Source organism: Ixodes scapularis, unplaced genomic scaffold, assembly GCF_016920785.2.
Source record: "Ixodes scapularis isolate PalLabHiFi unplaced genomic scaffold, ASM1692078v2 PGA_scaffold0__279_contigs__length_252992795, whole genome shotgun sequence".
Classification (NCBI taxonomy): Eukaryota; Metazoa; Arthropoda; class Arachnida; order Ixodida; family Ixodidae; genus Ixodes; species Ixodes scapularis.
Window position 1 is genome coordinate 38,668,163 of NW_024609835.1, and position 23,240 is coordinate 38,691,402.

The following is a 23,240-nucleotide window of genomic DNA, read 5'->3' on the forward strand; positions in this document are numbered from 1 at the left end:
TGTATTCAGAACCTTGTCCCAGTATGTGATGGATATGTGAAGAAAATTGACCAGATAAACAATATCACTTAGAAAATAGATGTCCCATACATATTAACCTGCATCTACCAGCCACTGTACACTACCTCCCTACTGATTTGGCATCTTTCAATTGATATTCCTGAACTGTTCGCACCTGTAGACATCTTAATGATGATAACGAGGGAATGTTTCATCTCATGGGATGTCATATGCTTAAAGTAAGTGAGGCTTGCGGGCATTTTAAAGGGCTAGGGCATGCCGATGGAAAACACTCAATGTGAGTTTGATGGTGGACGCTGATAATATATACTAGTTTTTGTGTAAGTCGCTATTTTTTATTTCATGAAGTCTGCAGATGACTTTTAGTCGTCAAGTTGCCATTATGTGGGAACCAGGGTGTCATACTCTGCAATGCATTACATGTTTACCTGTGTGTACCCAATCTCATTAGTATGTGTACAACGGTGAGCTGTATATGTCAAGGATATGATTTGTCATTGTCTCAGTAATGCTAATGAATCGCTATGTTTACCTAAAAATGCTGAATGTGGATATCGGGGACTGCACACCTATCGTAACAAACGTCAGTGCTAAACAACATGCCAACTACTCTGCCAAGATTGCCCGTCTCTCGACATGCCCTTTTGAATTAAAATAGATGATTTCCACAAGCCTTTCTCTGAAGTGGGCCTTTTTCATACAAATAGCTGACCTTGATTATGAGATAACTGGACCATTTTCGCCCCTTGGTCATCCAGTGTGTTGTTACAGGTGTGTCCCTTAGGGATTCTTATTTTGATATGGTTTCCAGATTGAAAATAAAATAAAGACAATTAGTGCATTAGCTACAAAAAAATTTCCTTTTATATGGGCTGCTTGTCTCATGCCCCTCACCCCAGTTTGGAATTTCTGGATTGTCACGTCCAGCTGGTATTGATTTACCCTGTCATTCTACTGTGGTGTCGATTCTCTTTACAGGTGCTGTAATGAAGGACTTGCCTTCTCGGGTGCATGGTCGACTTGCATCACAAGCTGCATGAGAAGTGTGAAGAAAATTTCCTAGGCCCGTGACATGCAGCCTCTTTCATTCAGCACACTCCTCTGGCGACAGGCGCATGATTACCAGCCAACTGTAGCTTCACTGCAACTGACAATAAACAATGACGGTAACAATTTTGTATGTTTCATTTATTGTTTACACACATTACGTGTTAAAATAACCCTTGTTATGAACTACATCATTTCTATTCAGGTGTGAATTCCACACAAAACCAAATGTTAGCATGGAAAACAAGACCGTGAACTGTATGGTTTTAGCCCGCTAGCCTGGGGTCTTGCTGGTATCTTGCGGTACTGCTGGTACTATGCCGGGGATTTGTGCTGGCAGCAGCCCGGGAACTCGCTGGGAAAAAAGACCGGGAACTGTATGGCTTGAGGCCGCTAGCCTGGGGTTTTGCTGGTATCTTACCCTATTACTGGTACTACGCTGGGGGTTTGTGCTGGCAGCATCCTGGGAACTCACTGGGACGCCCAGTGCCGGGCGTCCCAGTCAGTCCCAGTCGCTGGCCAGTGACTGGCAATCTCACTGGCCCGTTGTCGCCCCACGGGGCGTTTCCAGCGTCGGGCCAGTAGGATCTTGCCGGCAGACCGGTACCGCCCCATTCCCAAACCAGCGAGTTGTGCTACTTGGGTACCCGGATGGAGTTTCAGAGGATGCCTACCAAACCGGTATTCGTATTTAACGAGTGCCCGAATGAAACGGGTGCCTGTATCAAGCGGGGGCCTGCATCAAATGGTTACCGTTATCAAACGGGTACCCTTATCAAACGGTTACCAGTATCAAACTGTTACCCGTATCAAACGGTTACCTGTATCAAAAAGGCGCCCATATCAAATGGGTACTTGTATCGCGTAATGTCATATGACCTGGTCGAATCAACCAGTTTGCAACCCGTTCGAACTTCAAACGGTATTTTTCGGTATGGCTCGGTTGTGCGTTTTAACCAGTTCGCGTGACCCTCCTATGATGCGTTCCAATGTTGACAGATCTTTCTGTTAAGAAATATAATGCTGTCAGCGTACTCAGCTGAGGCTTCGGTTTGTGGGGCATAATTTGGACAATTTTTACAGACAGGGAAGTAACGTTACCATACCTCGTAAAACTGTTCTGTCAGCTCTTTTGTGTCGCTTGATCCGTAACAATGGAGGACAAACGATGAACAGAAGATCAGCAGCGTTATTAATTTTTTTGTTTGCATGGCTAAAACATTTCTGCAAAATAGGTCATGTTAGCATATAAAAAATGTAACATAATGTTTTGTGCAAAGGTTACTTCCAAAATGCGCCTAAACAACATTGAAACGCCAAGCCCTATAATTTGGTCATTCATCTCCATGAAAAGGTTATTTACACACGTTATAAAGCTGGCATAATTCGTTGTAAAGATAACTCGACAAAATGGCTCTACAGTACCACTCCAAGTAAATTGTCTAATAATGGAGAAGACAAAACACGTTCTTAATTGCGACACCTCTTAGATTATAACTTACTAAATGATTCAGCAAGTTGATAGATTCAGGAAACTTCAATACGCATATTCAACAACATTTCTGTTAATTTTTACAGCTTACGTGTTCTCCGTAGTTATCCGAATTAGTAATCTTTTTTTTTTTAATGTTGTACCACTCGCGTTTTACACGGACATGGTACAGTCGGTCAATAAACACAATTCGTGTAGAGAAAAATGCAAAAGTTCATCCGTGGACATACGGGTATATTGACTTCAATCACTCTTTATAACTTTCTATGGTTAAAATATTTCTAAATGAAGTATATATTTGAGGTGAGGATGCTTCGAACTTTTTACATGCTTTGTTTTACTCTCAGAATTTATCTAATAGACAACCTTTATTTAAAGCAGTATAAACTTAAAAGTTACAAGCACTGGCTCATTTTCTCTTTTTACTGCCTTAGCATTGTAGCAACGTATATCACCGCCGATTTTTAAACGAATAGTGGCATGCATGTGTAAATCGTAGACAATCGCGCCTACGCAAGCTTATATATCACCAAACAGAATGTGGAAGTACGGCACTGAAGCCAATTTCTACTTATCCAGAGTGCGTCGATCGAGCAAACCTAGTAGCTTTCGTATTCGCCGTGTATTGGCTGGGTTTGTCGTATTCGCTTTTGTTTGATTAATGTTAAGATTACAAAAACGTTTTTAATAGCATTTTGATTTAGGTAACTTCAAGGCGGCAATTAATGATTATATTGAGAGCAGGTTTTATACACTTGATAGAGGGTATTTAACAATTTACGCGACCATTAAAATACCACGCTTAGAACGAAACTCTTGATACATTTTACAGCAAGTCGCTGTAAAATGTAAAATTGTCGTATAGCAACACGTTTACGTATACAAACAACCGACCACAGAACGTGTATCGACCTCACGTTTAGCAAGAACGTAATCCGACGTAAAAATACAACCAATGACGGTTTTTCATAGCGACCATAAGATAATGATATCATAAGTCACTAAGAATTGAATAAAGACAATTAAACAACGAAGTCGTGCACCAGTCTTCATTGCAATCATATGTCAATCATATAGATGTCGTACAGTTGTCGTAAAGTTGTAGTAAAGATAACAGCTTAATTGTTTTAAATTCTCTTTCTTTCCTAGAACTATTGAAAACTGGTACAGCACTGATGGTGCGACTCGTTCACTTGATTTTAATAATTTTTCGGATGCACTTTAGGTTGTTTTGTGCATACTAGGGAGTGCATACTATCTATAACCCTTCTATTTTACGATGTGATCCCTTCTTTAACCCTTTTATTGTACTTATTGCTGTGTCTTTTTAGGGAGTGTTGCATTACCTATGGCCTTTCTTAAGGTCGCAGTATTTTGCAATAAAATAAATAAATACATTTACTGGTCCTCTAACCTCCCGTGAAGTGGATGGGCGCTACAATTTTTGTTTGTCTAAATATATTTGTAGCCTCGTTATTCGCTGAACTCCCTCCGTAGTTTGAAGCGATTAACTCTCTTTAGTGCTTTGCGAGAAAGTGGTGCATACAATGTATTTATCCCCTTCTATAGTGAACAAACTTACGTGTAATTGGCTTTTTTGTTTGAAGTACCTTAGCTTTATCGTATTTTCCGATTGGTCCACTCCCTCCATGTCTTATATTTTATTTGTCATATTTGTCCCAACTATTATGAGGTTGGGCATTAGTATCATTTTGTATAAATAACGAGAGAGAAATGTGACTTTCGAGTTCGAACGTAACGTAGTCAAATTGATTTTTATCGCCCTTTTCTCTAAGCTGTTTTGTACATTGATCTACGGCAGCGTTTATGAACTGCCTAATCAGTTTTCCTTTCGCGAAAAGTTAATGTTTCGTTTTACACTTTAAAACTGGCTAATTGTTGCCTATAGCGATGAGGAGCAAGACAAGGTGAAGACGAGGATCGGGAATTAAAAGCCGTAGCGACGACTATAAGTCACATTTAAACTTTGCCCCATTTCGTTTGGCAACAAACTCAGTGGCGACATCTATTGGGTAGCCCCGGCACACTTCCGGTTTACGTATATTTCTTAATTTTTGTTGCTCCTCATAGTTTTATTATAAGAATGAAATAAGTCTGACAGGACTATAACTGGCCATTGTGTGAAGATTCCGTGTATATTTGATTTCACAAATACTGCGAAATCTGCCCTCTAGTTCAGAACCCGAAGAGGTGGGGGGTTATTTGCACACCGGCGCCACCACGTGTAAACCTCGCGAGAGAAAGCGAATAGAGCATATAGCTGCGCGATAGTTACGGCGTTCGCAGAAAAGTGACTCCTTTCGCGTTTTAACTAAGGCCACTAATACTGGCAAGGAATGGGAAAATGTCGTCCAAACCTATCACTTTTTTTTTACAGGAAGAAGGGAACTTTGAGGTCGATAATATTCCCATGCAGCACACAACATTGAAACAGGCTATTAGGGGTAGATTTCGTTGCGAGTTTTCCTCTTCGCCGCCGCGTTTTGCGAAGATCGGCTCTAAGGAGGAAACCTCAGCCTAGCGTGTCATGTAGCAGCTGACAGAAAATCCAGATTGGACAATCTGGTAAAAATGCACTTAAAAGTGTTCGTAATGGTAAGTCTCATAACCTAATGAGACTTACAATAAATCTCAGACTTAGAACCTCGCAAGCCCATAACCTAATTCAACTTACACGTACTCTGCAATGTAATGCATATATATGTAAAATGTCATGACGATCTAGATAAAAGATGTCTTGCCGCATGAAATAACGTTTTGGGATCGGTAGCCGACTCAAAATCAATGTTTACAAACCTAAGGTGAATTATGTTTTAAATTTTATTTCCGCGCTTCGGTCGTATCAAGATGAAATCATTACGCGCTTCAAACATCATTTCTCAGCAATATTATATATGCCATTAAGCACACTTTACTTTTCACATTTGGTGTAATCCCGAATAATAAAGATCTTCACTGTTTTTGGTGGCTTGAAATAGACTTGAAACGTTCTGAACAAATCAAAATTTAAATAAGCTTACAAACGTAATTCTGGAGTATCATAATACCAGAGAAACTCGTTACACACTAAACTCATGGCATTAAATTACACACAAAATCAGTATCCGCAAAAGTTGCACTGACCCGTTTTCTTACCTATTACCACGTCCTTTGCAATTTGGGTTGTTGTGGCGACCTGAAGACGATCTATGGTTGGCCTGGACAAAATGAAACATTCATTTGCTCTCAAATTCATTTTTAACGTTGCGTGACACCAGAACAAATAAAGATACGAACGACAAAACAAGCTCCTACTCACAGTTACCTGGACCATATAGGCATCAGCAAAAACACTGAGGTTAGAACGCTGTAGAAGCGAATGACGAGAGCCTGCAGCTGTGTCTGGCAGGATCACCGGAAATGCGTGCGCGAACGAGGCACCGCGAACAACTGCGCGCTCACGGGACCAGTTTCCACAGCGTTTCACATTATTTATAATGTTCCGGTGTACACACTCGCAAGTGCGTTTTCAGCTTAGCCTCGGACGGCGCTCAAAGGTGAGGCGTACTCAGCTTGCAAGCAGGACTTTCGCTGCTTGTCGCACAATGTTGCCAGGCGTCACTCCCTGAAGCCGACGCCATTGCGCTTCGAGGGGCTGCCAACAACTAATAATGAATCATACATTTGACATCTTCGGCCGCAAAAGTGTACAAGACAATGAAAGGAAACAACCAAACCAGTAACAAACACAAAATAAATTGTAATACTTAAAACATCGAAAGCGCTTCCACGTGTGCTCCAAAAGCTTTGCTCATACCCTCCTTATCGCCCGCAACTGTTCCTCCGTAATGCGGAAACAGTCCACTACCGAGGCCCACTCTGGCGTCTGTGAGGATCACTGCATGCTGCTCACCCTCAAGAAGGACGAGATAGGCTGCACACACACACAAACAAAAAAACCCACACCTGAGGAGACCCAATAATCATATACCAGTATCAGCCCTCGCGCTCCTCCCTCGCGTGCCCTTGGCCGCAGCAAGGTATTTCTATTCCACAAGCCCACTGCCCTTTCTCTGGTTTCACTTTCACATACACCAATGGAGCACCGCAATATGGCAACGCACAAACGTTAGGCGGCGCCATCATCGCTCAAATGGCAGCACCCAAGAGCCTCTTTTATAGACGTCTATAAGGTGCAGAGGCGTCCTACAACCTATCTGTTGTTAAATTTTACAGTACCCACCAGTTAGGTCGCAGTTCGACGAGAGAGCGTCGTACTTTTTTTAAGCTAGAAAATGCGGACACAAAGCACTGAATGTGAGCTTGATCTATTTTGGTAAAAGTACCGGGTCACGTCTAGAAACCTTTAAGATAAGTGCCTATTTGAAGTCATTTGACTGCCTTAAACTATGTAGCCTGGACGGGTGTGAAATCGGAACATATGTGCCCGTAAGAAGCATGGCAAGTCAGAAAAAGCAGACTTGAACGCGGCCTGCGAAGCAAAGATGTCTGAGTAGATCTCTGTCTTATCTCAATGTGGCGCAGTCAAACACGATTAAAAATTCTCGAACCATATGACGAGATCACGGTTTTTAAACTCATACCCCTGCATTCACCTCGGAAGCGCATACACTTCAAATCATATCTTTACAGTCATATTCATTCGTGTTGCCGTATTTGCTGCATTCTGACGTTAACGTTTTTTGTTGTTTTTTCAAGTTCCGCGCATTTTATTAGTTTTTCTAGAAAGAATATTATCTTTCTACAAAATGGTTGTGCTTATTGTGGTACAGCAAAATTAGATTTGGTCTAATGCAATCATTCACCAAAATGTTACCCTAATGAAAATATTGCTCGGGTCAGATGCATACGTCGCGTGCAATTTAGACTGCCAGAATACGGTTAAAAAAATCAGCATTTTTGCAATTTACTACTCAAGAAAAATAATTGAAGCACCTACATTGTGAAAATGTGCGTGATATGCGTTGCTTGCTCGTAGGTTAAAACAAGGTACGTTTTGCTAGGCTAATTCCACATCCAAGTGAACAGACGTGACTTTGGACGGTTTGGCATGACATTGATCAAACAGGTTGAAAAAACAAAAAGTCATTGGTTTTCTCAATTTTTTTTACCTAATAAACATTACTGTAAACAACACCTGTAAATAAATGGAAATGAAAAATATATGGCTTGTATTCACTGATGTTTTCGTTTTCATAGAACTACTCACCGCACGTGCTTTCAAAGTTAAAGTTTCGCGCCATAATAAAATTTAGAAATATTTAACTATACAACCCTTCAAGAATCGTGTGCCTGACACTTCATGGTTCAATCACTGTTAATGTTTGTCTTACGCTCCCACCTCTTTCTACTGGCATACCAAAAATAAGCTCAAGCTTCTACGCTTTCGATTTCAATCCCGATTTCTTGAAGTGCCTTCCTCTTCATCTAACAAATGTTCGCAACATCTATGCTAAAATTTTTAATGCAAAATCTCTCCCCTCCTCTCCATGTGTAAAATCATAAAGATTACTCATACACAAGATGTAAGAAGTGGCTGTTCAGCCCTCCTTGACGTTAACCTTTATTGTTTATTTGTTTATTTTTTCTTTTAGCTAAATGAATAAATGCGGGCGAGTAGCACTAAGTGTTACTACGTTATGGGTGACGTGCTTGCACTTGTGCTTAGAATAACTTTACACGTGAAGCCGCTGGGTGAGGGGGGGGGGTAGATATTTTATTTGACCTGCAACTTAGATATCTCTTTATTTCAAAGCTCTAGAATTGTATAAAAGAAAGCATTTTGCCCTTGAAAAAGACAGAATGTGCTAACGTATGTTATCCGAGTGTGCAAAAGAGACAACGTGCTAAAACCAAGTGTAATCAAATCAGTCTCAGTTTTGACTGCTTTACAGTTCTCGGGTCAGTTTCATGTTGCACGGAAAGGGACAAACCTCACGCAAGACAATTTTTGCATTCGTGCATTTGAAGTCGGCATCATATATCTTGTACGCTTGACTATTGTTTTTGCTGGTGACATCGGTGACATCTGGAACACAACATATTAAAGAATTGTGGTTAATGCGGGAATAACCTCCGACAACCGTCGAAACAGTGGTTCGAAAGTATTTTATAATATACCACTTCATGACTTTACACTCCTCTAAAAAAGAAAGAAGGCAACCTCGGGAAATTTAGGGTTGTATTTCTTGTTTTGATTGAGCATAGAAGGTATCGTGCCAGCAATATGTGTGCGTTATTGTTAGTTAAGCGTTGTTACCGTCAGCGTTTGGACGGTTTTGGAGGTGTTGCACACACGACAGACTCACGAGGCCACCGGGTTTATGATGATAAGTATTTTTTTTTCTTTTTGAGGAGTGAAGTGTGCGATAATTATGCTTTAATGTGATATTTTCATAGGTTCTACAAATGCTTTACTAGGAAATACATCTTACAACACAAATAGATATGGCCTTGACGCCGGAATCTTTAGCGCAGTGTGAACGGTTCGACGAAAGGCGCAAGCAGCAATCAACATTGAGCCACTCTATAACTGGGAGGGGTGGTTGCCGCCATCTATCGTCGTGTAAACCCGCCGAGACAGCGAAGGCAGCCGTCTCGGCTGTCTTGGTGAATCCGGTATCTCAGTAGTAAGTACGCCCCGGCAGCCCTCTACCTTGGCACGCGCGACACTGCGATGCGCATGGTTTTCTCGGGCGCAGAGGTTTCCAAACCGCTCGAGCAGTATTTGGGGCCGGAGATGCGCTTTTTGATGCAACTGAGCGAAGTAGAGCGTGTTCTTCAAATAAAGTATTTGGGCCCTGCTTCTTCCGAGAGCGCGTGTAGCGCCTTGAGTCCTTAGTGCGCTTCGATTGCGAGGAGCGCATTGTGGGAACTGATGTCATCGCAAAGCGATGGGGTTTATTGCACCCGCTGATCTATTTATTGGATGTTTTGCTAAAATGTGAGGTCATAGGCCCACTGTGCCATCCGTTGATGCGTTATGAACTTCCCCGTGACGTTGTGGGATCACGCGAGGAGCTACGCTTCGTCATTCGAGACCCAGCTACGCGCACTAACAGTTGCATGTTCACGCAGGCTTCTTTGAGTCATACTTGGTACTGCTGTTTGCACTTTCGTGTCTGGATGGCGATTCTCATTGAGTCGCCTGGTATATCTGGCTTCTTACCATTTATTATGCCTGATCATGACTACGTACGAATATTTAGGGGACTAAAAATATTTTTACGTGTACACAAACAGCTCAATTCCTTCTGGGTGGTACACAACGAATATAACATAACATAAAAAAACACGCATACAGATATCAAATTACGCGAGTAATTTAGTGGCAAGATTACGACGAAACGTTCTCACATATGAATTATTTCAAGGTAGTAACAATCACGCTTGGGAAATTCAAGTTGCATTCTCATAATATGAGCCGTGGTAAAACGCGCCTGCGGGTAGAAAATCTGTGAGTACGGCTTGTGTGCGGTGGCACGTGAAAACAGACAAAGCTCAACAAGACAGGCGAGCTTACAATTCATTTGAGAACCGTATACAAAAAAAAAATACAGATAACGCCGCCTATCAAACAAAAAGCATAAGGCAAGTTCTTTAAGTAACACATGATAACTCTGGTACAACAATGCCTTTTCTTTGTACGCCTATGCACTGCCTATTATGGGCTGTATAGGCTTTATTGTCCTTGGCCTGAGTGTCACGCTTTTTCGTCAACACTGGGGAGAGTGGCACTTTGGTTTTAACATTTCGTGCATAAAGACATTCTGTGTTGAAGAAGTGTAGCAAAAACTACCATTTTGTGAAGCTCGATCTCGGTCGCTGGAAGTAACAACGACTAGATTTGTTGCTGAAGTTATGGTGGCGCACGCGTTTTAGTAAAAGTACACTGAACTGGAATAAGATATATTTCAAAGGTCATAGAGGACATGTGTTTTATAAAGTAATCTTTCCACAAGAAAAATAATCGTGCATTATTTACGCCGTCTCACGCAATTCAGGTGGAGGTCACGGTCCGCTCCAAGACCCGACCATAGATCAGTGTTCCCGACCATTACTGCTTAATTGGCTTGGCTGCAACAACGCACAAAGTTGGGAGAGTTGGTTTGACATCATGAAAGTGGAACAGCGCAAAACTAAACGAGAGACGCGTAGAAGAGATAACGACAGACACAGCGCTGTGTCTGTCGTTACCTCTTCTACTCGTTCCTCGTTTAGTTTCGCGCTGTCCCACTTTCATGATGGCTTGGCTGCTCGGCCAATCATGCTTGCAAATATACTGTAAAACCTTTAATGTTCGCGAGCCCTCAATTTTCGCGAATTTCACGAATTGAAGAATTCGCGAAATTTAAGGGCGCGCGAAAATTCCGGTCCTTAAGATTTTCAACGCAGGCGTCTGGAATTCGCGAAATTTAGTGGTCGCGATTATGTCATCTGTGACCGATTCGCGAAAAATAGGGGCTGCGAAAGTAAAGGGTTTTACAGTAGTGCCTCAATTTCGTGATATCTGGTTCGTCTAATCTGGCTACAATGCCTGGAACGCGTCCCCGACTTGTGTGTTTATCGCGTCCAAAAAGGTGGTCCCTAAATTTCCGCCTGATGACGTCATAGGAAGTCATGCTCTCGCCGATCGTGATCCTGGAGGAGTTTCACCATTAGTGGTGCCTCTGGCGGACGCCTGTTCTGCTGCGGGTCGCTCTCTAATGTGACAGTCCACGGACGCTTCAGCAACCAGGAGCTGGGACGCCGTGAAGATGGTGACACTCGCGTTCGCTCGTGATTTCGTCTCTACGACCAGCCGTCAGGGGATCGCATCATCCAACAGAATGACATTTTGGCTTTTATGATGTCGTCTGTGGCCACTGGAGAAGCACTTTTGATGTACTGAATCTTTAGCACGCCAAAGACACCACTCGGAGACGCGCTCCTGGCACCACTGTCTTGGCCTCTGACACAACCTGCTAGTCCTACAAGCAGACGCGCTGCAGCCCCGGCACCGTCTACTATTTCACCACTCTCTGTCGTCGTCTACGATGCCGGTAGTACGCGGACATGAAAGCTGAGCGTCGGCATTCGTTTGCGTCTTCGTGCGTCTGCTATTCCGCCCCTGTCTAGAAATTATAACGCTCGCTAGACGCGACCATGAGCAAGGCGTTTTAGCGTTCCATCATGCACGACTCGAGGTCCAATAGCAGCGTCTATCAGGGTCTGTCGATGTGCGGCAAAAAGTGAGTGAGAAAAAAAAATCGAGAACATAAATGTGCAGTCCTTCCAGCCTTTTTGTTCTTGTTATTGTTTCGAATGGAATCCGCGAGCAGCGTGGATAAGCGTCATAGCTTATCCACGAGTATGTCTACGAAAGTTTACACCAAAAAAGCATAAATCGTGCATGAACAGATATTATGGCCGCACAATTTCATCGACATTTTACCTTGATGTAAATAGAACCTCACGCCGTGCATTGATCTAAGCCACCAACAAAGGATCGTTCCCCCCTTTTTGTGAAGATGATGCTAATCCCGAGTAGCACGTCAAAGCAACGCGTCTAACTTGACACAAGCTTGGCAATCCAATAGGTGCCTAGCTTGGGCCTAATACGGTTTTGCTCCAATGCATTAGTTAGTGCTAGAGAAAATTTCTTTGGCATTTTTATGGGTTTTTGTCTCGCTCGCCACATAATCCCAATCTTCAAGACTTAAACAAAACGTGCCACATATGAATCGTAGAATCATCAGTGAAGTATAAATCTGGCACTAGCTCCTGAATTTAGCCCAAAGTTGCTACATGAAAATCGAACAACGAGACGTGAAGCCCAACTATGGCAATTTTTTCGCGATTTAGGCCCAAAGGTATCATATAACAGACACTAAAAACAGCGAAGCCTAGCTTTTGCAATTGTTGGTTTAATTAGAGCCAAGACACACGGGTCACAGAAGGCAACGTTTGGCTCTACATCGGCTTCTTCGTGCACTTCAACGCCTAGATTGTTCTAGACAAAAACCAAATTTTGACCCGAAGACTGTGCCACGTCGGCAGGCACTGAGGGTCTCTAACATGATTTATTTTCCTTTAGTTGTGTTGAAATATTTTTATTGTGGAACGATGACGGAGCCACACCCGTTTCTGAACCGTCCTTCAATATTTTGTTTTTGCTTTTATTTTCAAAGTGTGTAATGGTAGCATTATACATACAGCTCCATTCACATAAAGCACCTACCATTAGTGTTATAAGACGCTAGCCTTGGGCAATGGCTTATTTTCAACTGATTTGAAAAGCAAAAAAAATCTCCATTGACTTACCAAGTTTCACGTAAAGTGACTTTCCTTTGGAATATCTTAGAACCGTTATATCCTCAGCTGCAGCTGGATCGAAAAACCATGACTCATTAGAACGAAAGTTAGAACCGATTTTTTTTGTCGTCATTCTTATTTTGTTAGGCTAAACATTTGAAGAGTTAAGAAAAACATCAGTAGTAAAAACATTTTTATTAAAAATAAAACACTGACGTGTGACATGCAGCTTTATCTAAAAGTTGTGTGATCATGTTGAATGGCGAGGATTAATGGATGAGACAGTTTGATATGGTTGAGAGCAATTAAAAAACAAAATATAAAATTAAAAATTTATTCCTGTGAACTGTTCATTTCCTTGTAATAAAACATTTTCTCTTGAGAAGTGAAGTCGGCATGCAAAGATTTTGTGTTGCGAAGATAGGTTTTGAACACCTTTCGTGCACATTAGCAGCTGTTCTGTATAAAAAATACATTATGTAACACTGCTGCTCGGGCGTAAGGCTTCCCAGGAAGCACAACGTGATTATAATTCTTCACCAAAAATGTTAGTCATCTTCAACATTAAAAAAAAACATTGATCTAAACTTGCTTCAAATTAACAATTTCATTTCGTGTAATCTAGATAATTTGACTGTGCGTGCATTAAGCGAGGAAAAATGTGGTATACAATATTAGGGTTCAGTACACTGTAATATACCGAAAGAAACCCCCGAAAGATAACCCACCCCAATTTTTGGTGCGATCTGCTATATTGTTAAAATCATCGAAAGATAGCCCATTTCTAGCTGGCGATGGCCAATGGTGACCTCGACAGAATTAGTGTTACTAAGTCACACCGAGATATAAGCCAGCATTGATAACTGGGAGTGACAGTTTTCTATGCTCCATTGCCACTTAATGTGAAAACAAGAATTCCAGGTCACATAAATAAATTTATATTTTTTAAATTTTTTTATGTAATTCCCCAAAGAGTCCACTCCTCATTTTTACACATTTTGCTCTCGCCTTTAGGGGGGCGATCTCTCGGAATATTACAGCACTTGAATTATAATTTTGATGTTTGGTGCATACGTGCGTAGATGTATATAAATGTTTCATCCAGGTACTCTTTGTCATATCAGATATTTTGGGAGTTTAAACGCTTCAACGTATTAAAGTGTGTACCATGCACTTGATGAGAAACAATAATTCAACTGCATAAATAATTATATTTTCTGAATAATAAAGCAGTTACAAAATATAAACTGAATAATATTTTATTTACAATTTATTGCACCTGAAACGCTAAAATATTGTGCATATAAACATTAATTTGAAATAGAAGTAGTCGAAAACACCTGCATTTTACGTTTACTCCAAGACTCAAGTACACACAAAACTGTACTTAAGAATGCGATGTATTTTAGTAATTAAAATATATGTTCACCAATTATAAACATTATTATTAATTTTTTTAAATAATCAAATACAAATCTAACAAAAATATCTAGCACAAATCTCAGTGAACCGACAAAACCACGGACAGATTTTTCCGGCAGAAACTCATCTTTTCTCGTGTATTTTTCAGAACGACAAGCGGTCCATACAGGAATAACAGCCGAAGTATCAAAGGTCTTACAGTTTAAAAAGTGTAACTATAGATTTTTTAAATAATTTCTGCTACTTAGCCATCCAATCACTTGAGTTGCTGGAGGGACTATATGGGTGGAATTTAAAAGTGTTAGGCATTTGGGATTACATCATCGAATCTATTTTAAAGTTGTTTCGGCGGAGTTTTGCTGAATAGTTTGTTTAATACATACATAGTAGTCGGGACGTTTTTTAATCTTAATAATGGTTACGTTTTACAACAATCGTCAAAAATGTGAGACTACTCGTGTCTATGCGTTGGAGAAAAGTTCTGCTTCAGCACAGTTGTTGCTCTTCTTATCCGTAAATTGGATTAAACTTTGACGTGAGCGATTGTGAGAATTCATTGCTTTATCTGTGTGCATAGGTCAATTAATGCGCGATGGTTTTGCAGTTTATACTTCCTTGTTACAAAGATTATTTTGTTTATGGAAAAAAGGCATACAATGGAGGTTAGTTAATCAAGATACATCATGTAGATTAGCAATAAGATAAGGGCCCATCATTCGAAGCTTAGATATACTCTCCTCATATGTCTTTAATAGATGTGAAAAAGCCGATCGGAGAAATGTAGTGTATAGCTTCTTTTCGTTATAGATACTCGAAGTGCTAAATGGTCGCTACTTCTCCAGTTCTATTGTGTGAATATTTTACTCACTTGAAGTGTTGAAGACACCGACACCTCTAGCAGCATCATAATATGCCTGGAAGTTGCCCCTAAATCAGAAACGAGTTCTTAAGCAAACGATATAAGATATGCCATATTATTTAATCAGCTTGAACCTAAAAGCCTTATGATATTTAATGTGTCCTAGATAAGGAGAGTCAGGCAATGTGATAAAAAGTTCAAAAGACGATTGTAGAGATAGTCTTCTGAGATAATCTTACTCTATTGAGATAATCCTGATGTGCGTTGAACATTCCCTCAAATCTCTCACGGAATCGTGGAATATGTGACTGATCACTCGTTAGATATAGAGTAATCACGCCCTTATGATATGGTGCTGCGAGTAGAATATATATATATATATATATATATATATATATATATATATATATATATATATAACTTCAGACTACAGCAGTCGCGGGGAAAAGTTAATGTGCTTGAGCACGTGTTTTGCCAGTTTCCATCAACACTGATATATATTATTGGTATAAGACCGTCATGTCTAGCGCTACATTTAAGACCAGTAGCAAGTATGAGCTAACAAAAGAACATTAAGTAATATCGTGGGCGCAGTTATATTCTTTTAACGTATACACTTACTCTTTCTATTGTCCACGGTTAAATAGCGTAATGCCCTACAATTCTTTTCGAACTCGATTTTATCAGAAAAAATCTTTTATGATTGCAATTTTATTAAGCTATTTACATTAGTTTTGTGCCCCACAAACAGGTGTGCAGTGGTCTACACGTCAAAATAATGATAATTCACATCACCAGAAGAAATGTGGATATGTCAAATCGAAAGGAAGACGTCAATGCGCTTTCTGTTTGTTTGTATTCAAAATTTCAATATAAAATGTTTCTAGCTTTGAATCGAATTTGTTAAAAAACAGTGAAAGATGTATAATAAGATCCGAGTTTAGTAAAACAGAAGTAAAAAGCAATAAAAGTGCATGACTAGACCTTTGAGGAAAAGGTAAATACGCACAATTCAGTAGCGCTGTGCAATCAACGACATCATCCACAACATTATGCATAAACATAAAAAACACGCATATTTGTATAACATCTTTATCGCAAACTATGCATGGCGAAGAAAATAAATTTGTACCGTATTAACTTCTGCCAAAATGTTCACAGAAGTACTGGGAGTGTGTGAAAAGCGGAGTAGTGCATGAAAGTTTCCAGTTGCCCTATAGGCGCATTTGCGGACAATAAGAAACGCAAACACCTCACGACTGCATTTAGAAGTTATAATTATCTCCATCTAATTAAAAACCTAATTATACTAAACGATATGTACCTAATAATAGGCTGTTTGAGAGAGGCAACCACGCAACCCATTTCATTTCTATGTAAAGCGCAGGTTTTACACGACCATTTCGGCCGCGGTGAAACGCCCAACATCACAATGAGTCAGCGATCACACGCTCCGGGAACGCACTTCTCATAACATAGGAAAGCCGAAAACAGGTATTCATGTTTAAATCTACAGAAATGTATTGTACTCTTATCATGTTCCTTAAAGGAGACTACGCTCATACGCACTTCACGTAGGAGTTTGGAGTTCCCTTTGATGCAGACCAAAGGATGGCCGTGGCCACCGATGTGGTTGAATTGGTCCCGTCTAAAAGAACTGTGAAATTGACGGACCCCGGAGATCAACGCTGCTTTCGTTGGCGTAGCACTGGTATATCAGGAATGGCCTTGTTTTTATATCCTTTAAAAGTAACAAAACACAATTTAAAAATCACGGAATCGTAATATGCTTTGCCCGCGTCTCGCTATGCTAATCTGGTGCCTTCCTTATAGTAATAAAGCGAAGTGAATTAGTTTAAAGGGGACAAAATATAGTCATATATACCTAATTTCTTGGTTTAAGTGTTGTATTACATTAAAGAGGAGGGTATGTTCTCAATGAAAGGGCATTTATATCAACCTTTCATATTGTAGGACCTACAAAATATTACTTAAAAAAACCGACAGTATACTATGTAATGCGGCATGTTATTAAAGCAGGTTGAATTCTCGAGCACCTGGTTCTGAATTTCAGAAGACCACATAATTGCTCAAGTCGAGCTGGTATGCCTATATTTAAAAAGCATTGTCTAGATTGCAAGTTTCGCCTCCATACAGCATACAGGATATATTTTTCTAAGAGGGAAAATAATTTCAAGAAAGGACACAAGAAACAAAGAAAAGATTGCTTCATATTAATGTGCACGAATTGTTTCAGATTTGCTGAAAGAAATGTTGTCATTTAAAATTCAAAGCGCAGGTTTACACATGAAGTGCTCAAGCCACTATTTCCCCACAAAAGCCATACTAGCTAGACAAGTAAATCAGTTATGCTTTATTTAATATAATAATAATAATAATATTAATAATGACTTTATTTTCAGTGCCCAAAAACAACCACAGCGGTCCTTACTTTGGTGCACCTGTTCAATCCTAGAAACACGTTGGTATATTACCATCACCCAAAAACAAATAAACAAACAAAATGTTATCAGTAAATTACAAGATATTTCAACTGATGGCGGTACAATGAAATGGATGTACAGAAATCGAGGTGCTTAGGAGCAATGCTGTTGTATAATGTCTGAATCCGAGAAAGCGGTGAAGTACAACAAGGTGAACGTACATCAAAGCATACGGGATGTCTAGTATGGCGTAAGTTAACATGCAAATTAACTTTGCTGAGCATTGATGGCGAATCAATTACACTATTCACAACCTTATGCAAAAATACAAAATCATGAATCGTTCGCCTTTCAGACAAGAGTGCAAGCGAAAATGACCTAAGTATGTATTCATAGTCATAATAACAGCGCCTTTCAAAGTACCTATCGTAAACAATACGAATCAATCTTTTTTGAACATTTTCGATGGTCAAGGCCTGTGCCCTAGATATTGAGTTCCATATTACCGAGGCAAATTCCAAACGTGACCTAACTAAACATTTGTAAAGATGTAACAAACAATGAGGCCTCCTGAAATTCTCCGACAAACGTGATGTGATTCCCAGAACTCTCATAGAACTTCCTACCACAAAAGATACATGATTTCTAAAAGACAAGGCACTATCAACGTACACGCGAAGATCCTTCACACACAGTACACGTTCAATTGGCATGATATCAAGATGATAAGTAAAACTGAAAGGCACATGGCGTCGGTACAAGGATAGGACCTTTGTTTTTGCAGGATTAAGCAATAATAGATTTTGTTCACACCACTGAAAAATGAGGGACACATCACGCTGTAGGATCTTGCAGTCCACAGGAGAGTGAATCATTCTAAACAACTTGATATCATCAGCAAAAAGTAACAACTGGGAACTTTGGACACAAGATACTATATCATTTATAAATATTAAAAACAAGAGAGGGCCCAGGATTGACCCCTGTGGAACACCTGACGTTGAAAGGTAACTATGGGAATAACTATCAACAACGCGAACAGAGTTCGAGCGGAGTGACAGGTAACTCTGGAACCACTGACATAACTCTGGGGATAGACCATATAAAAATAATTTATGCAAGAGTAATTTGTGACTGACCTTATCAAAAGCTTTAGTCATATCAAAGTATATTGTGTCTACCTGCCCCCTATTTGTAACAAATGGAGCGCAAAAATCAAAAATTAAGTTACCAAGAGGAGTATATACATAATCACTCCCCATTGAAAACGTCCATTAAGCTGTATCGTGTGATGAAAATTGTAAACTCATACAATAAAGTGTATTGAATTGATTTACAATAACGTTTATGAATGGGACCCCTATATCCCAAAGGTATTGAATTCCAAAATCGTAATTTTATTGAAATCTAACATTTTCATCTAATATGGAAATTGAAATTCAATGAATATCTTATTGTATCGGTTACCAATGAAACTCCATTGGGATGAAATCTCAACCAGTAGCAGATCACTTGGCAATGACAGGCTTTTTGTATGTTCTGACTGCGAAGATAAACCATCTATATGCTGCTGTTGTTGAGTAAGGAATCAAGAGACAAACGCTGAAGTATGTGAAGTGTGCAAAATATATTAAAATTTTGCACGAACTTTACATTAAATGAGTCACTGCGAGAGAGTGTTAAATCATTAGTTTTTGTCTTGTGAACATTGCATTCAAATGCACCATACAAATATTTTAATCTTTTAACACAACGACAAGAAATGCTGGACGTCGGTGGAGCACATATACTCCAAAAGAGACTACGATTAGTGATCTGCGAGAGGTTGTGATTTTTATAGTTATAATCGGCGACAGGTAAAGAGCTCAGGAGATGTTCCGCCTCCAGTGCGAGCTTTCTGCATCTGTCGACATTTCACCGCACGCGCCGACAGAACCCGGGAAAAGGCAATAAGCGCGTGTGGAGGTCAAGCATCATCAGGGCCCGTTTGCTCGGTACGCTAACCGCGGCAAAAGTTAGCCGCAGTACCTAGAAGAGGGATTTTGAAATCACGTGACCGGCAGAGTAAAGACGGCGGGGAAACATGGCGGTGCCCCGGTGAGTAAGCGCCGCTCGCTTTAAAACTAATATGTCATTGTCCTTATTTCACCTAAATGTCCTTATTTCACCTAAATGCAAGAAGCCTTAGAAATAAAAATGACGAAATTGAACTGTTCATGAATATGCTGAATCATAACTTTGACATTTTGGCATTTACGGAAACGTGGTTTACTGGGGTTGGCGATGCTGTTAGCTTCAATAATTATACCTGCGAGGGACTTTATCGTGAAAACCGGAAAGGGGGTGGAGTGTCGCTATATTTTCGTGACGGCCTAATATATGAAATTGTTCCATAGTTCACGTGTGTCAACTATAATTATGAATCGTTAGTTGCCAAATGCCGTAAAATGGTTGTGGTTGCAATATACAGACCACCATGTGGATCATTGCAAGTTTTTCTTGATTTGATTACAGATTTAGTACATTATATTACATCCAATAACTTGAAAATTGTCATAGTAGACGACTTAAACGTAGATCTGTTGTCTGAACACCCCTCAAAGGTTGAACTTCTTGAAATAATGCAGTCTTCCGGTTGTGAAAACTTGATTAATTTGCCTACTAGGATAACATCACTTACAGAAACGTTAATTGATCTTTGTATTACCAACTGCCAAACTGATGACGCGTATGCGGGTGTATTTTCAGTTGATTTAAGTGACCATTTTCCTATATTCTGTTTTATACACTACGACTACTCAGGAAACAAGAGATCAAACCCACGTGAGAGCATAGCATACCGCGACACGAGTAACCAAAATACTAAGAAATTTTACACTCTCGTTTCAAGCGATAACTCGGACGACGTTTTATCCGAACTGGGGCCCTAAACTCGTGAAACACAAAGTTCGGGCGGAAAGTTCGCGGAGCGCGCCGATTGGATGTTGGCGACAAAAGCGCCAAGTCATCGTCGTGATTGTCCAATCGGTGCGCTCCCTCAACTTCGGCCCCAACTTCGGGTTTCACGAGTTTAGGGCCCCAGCAGGACTCTGATAAGGCATACGACAACTTTGTAGCCAAGATAAGAGGACAATATGACACAGCGTACCCTCTAGTCCATTACAAGAAGCACTATAAATCAAAGAAACCATGGATTACCACCGACTTATACAAGAGAATAACAAAGAGAAACAAGCTCTTCGATAAGTTCATAAAAACTAAAGACAGTGAAGTCCTAGCCGAGTACAGAAAAGTGCGCAATAAACTAGCTGCAGATCTAAAGAAAGCAAAAATCATGTATCACACAAATAATTTTTTATCTGTCCAAGGTAGCCCTGAAAAAATATGGAGTATAGCTAAAGACCTATTATCGTCAGTTCCCAAAGTCATTCCAAACGAACTAACAATTGAAGGTAAGACCTATTCGCACGAGTCATTGGCTGAAAAGTTTATTTCCCATTTTTTTATTGCTGGCGCTAGTGCTCCTTCAGTAACTCACAGCGATCTCTATAAAACTTTTATTAATATGAATCAAACGAACTCTATTTTTATGGCACCAACCACTGACATCGAGATCAGAAACATAATTATCTCATTAAAAAACAACACCGCGTCAGGCCTTGACGACCTGACTGTAGCTCCCATCAAAGCAATAAGCGACTTGATATGTTATCCTTTTGCTCATATATGTAATTGAATCCTTGAAACAGGCATATTTCCTCATAAAATGAAAATAACTAGGGTGTGTGTCATACGTAAAGGAGGTGAGCTAAGTAATCTAAATAACTATCGGCCGATTTCGATACTGGCATTATTTTCAAAAGTCGCTGAAAAAGTGATAAACTGTAGGTTTTCTAAATATATTTTTGACAAAAACATCATAACGCCTTGTCAATATGGATTCCAGAAAGGAAAGTCCACAGAATCGGCTTTGTGGAACGTAAAGGAAGAAATAATAAGTAATATTGAGTCTCGCCTTTACACACTCGGTATATTTTTAGATTTTCGCAAAGCGTTCGATTCTATAAAACATGACATTCTTATAGGAAAGTTACCACGGTATGGAGTAAGGGGAATTGCCCTTAACCTTTTCAAAAACTATTTATTAGATAGAACTCAATTCACTGTCCTGAATGGTTTTAGATCGCAGATTTCCCGCATACAGTTCGGTGTTCCACAAGGTTCCATCCTTGGACCTTTGTTATTTCTAATATATATAAATGGTATTGTTAACGTGCCGCTTACTCCCTAATTATATTGTATGCTGATGATACTAACGTGTTCTTTTCCGGAGATAATCTGCAAGAGCTTGAAAAAACTGCAAATAGCTGGCTTAATGAACTGTCTGTATGGTTAGAGTCAAATCAGCTAGAATTAAACACAAAGAAAACAAAATATGTAATATTTAGATCAAAGAACAAACCATTACACTATAAACCATATATCCACTTTCTAAATTCAACAATAGAGTCTACTAGGGCACAAAAACTTCTTGGAGTATGGTTTGGGGAGTTTTTAGGTTGGACTAATCATGTAAATAACTTAAGATGTAACATCTCACGTTCAATTGGATTGCTGCGCAAGCTAAGGGAATTACTACCAAACTGGCTCAAACTAAAGCTGTATTACGCTCTTGTATATTCTCGGTTACAATATTGTCTTTTAGTGTGGGGCACAACAACGAAAACGAACACTGAGAAAATATTCCTCTTACAAAAGAAGGCTGTAAGGATTATTGACAATTTAGGCTACATAGATCATACAGCATCCTCATTCGAAAAATATAAGTTACTACCAATAGAACATGTCCTCTCTCATAAATTGGCAATCGTAATTTTTGATCAGATCAAGCATGATGAGGCATTTCCTCGATACTTATCTTCATAAACCTGCGAAATACGATCTTAGGAGTACCAATTATACAAAACCGAATGTTAGAACTAATATGGAACTCAAAACCTAGATTACCAAATTCCTAACCTACTAAATAAACACCCAAGCATTGTGCAAATAGCACAGCAGTGTAGAACAATCCACCCGTTCAGGAAAAAAAGAGAATATTTCCTTGAAGCTGATCGCCTACCTTAGATTATTTAATGTGGCTTTTATGTGTTCTTATTGCAAATATAGTGCCTTTAATATGTCCTTCTTTCATGGTGTTATGAAGTGTTGTGATGTGTTAATATCAGACGTGCGTTGGATGATTTTGTTGATGATGACGATGTTAATGTCAATGAATACAGTTTTCTCTGGTTTTTGTTTCATGATTTTTTTTATTAGTTAGTTTGTTTCTTTTTTATTTTTATTATGACGCATTGCTTATGTTTATATTGATGATATTGATTGGAATGGTTTACTGATGCCTATGTTTATTTCAATCTTGTTGCTAAATTATTGTATGCTGTCTCTGTTGACTGCTATGGGCAGGGGAGGGGGGGTGGGGGGGGGGGGGGGGGCTAGCGGCCTCGTCAGAGGGCTTCTTTTGCCTTCTTTTGCTGCAGCCCCCCAGACATATATATGACACATGTATGTCTGAAATAAACTATTCTATTCTATTGTAGCTGCCAATACGGGCGCGTTAGTCAGCAACGAAAGGTGCAGG

At 39.9% G+C, this 23,240-nt stretch overlaps 1 protein-coding gene and 1 pseudogene across 1 annotated transcript in view; both read right to left on the reverse strand.

The window, feature by feature from the left end:
* The window catches only part of LOC120849437, a 32,700-nt gene extending 26,791 nt beyond the window's left edge, over nt 1–5,909 (reverse strand). Inside the window, exons 1-2 of the mRNA XM_042293627.1 lie at nt 5,880–5,909; nt 5,717–5,778 (exon numbers count right to left, since the gene is read on the reverse strand). Coding sequence (XP_042149561.1) covers nt 5,717–5,778; nt 5,880–5,894 — 77 coding nt within the window. The 5' untranslated portion in view covers nt 5,895–5,909. The remainder of the gene's footprint in view (nt 1–5,716; nt 5,779–5,879) is intronic.
* A 2,560-nt stretch (nt 5,910–8,469) lies between these two features.
* LOC120849436 lies at nt 8,470–17,182 on the reverse strand (annotated as a pseudogene).
* Nucleotides 17,183–23,240: the final 6,058 nt, after the last annotated feature.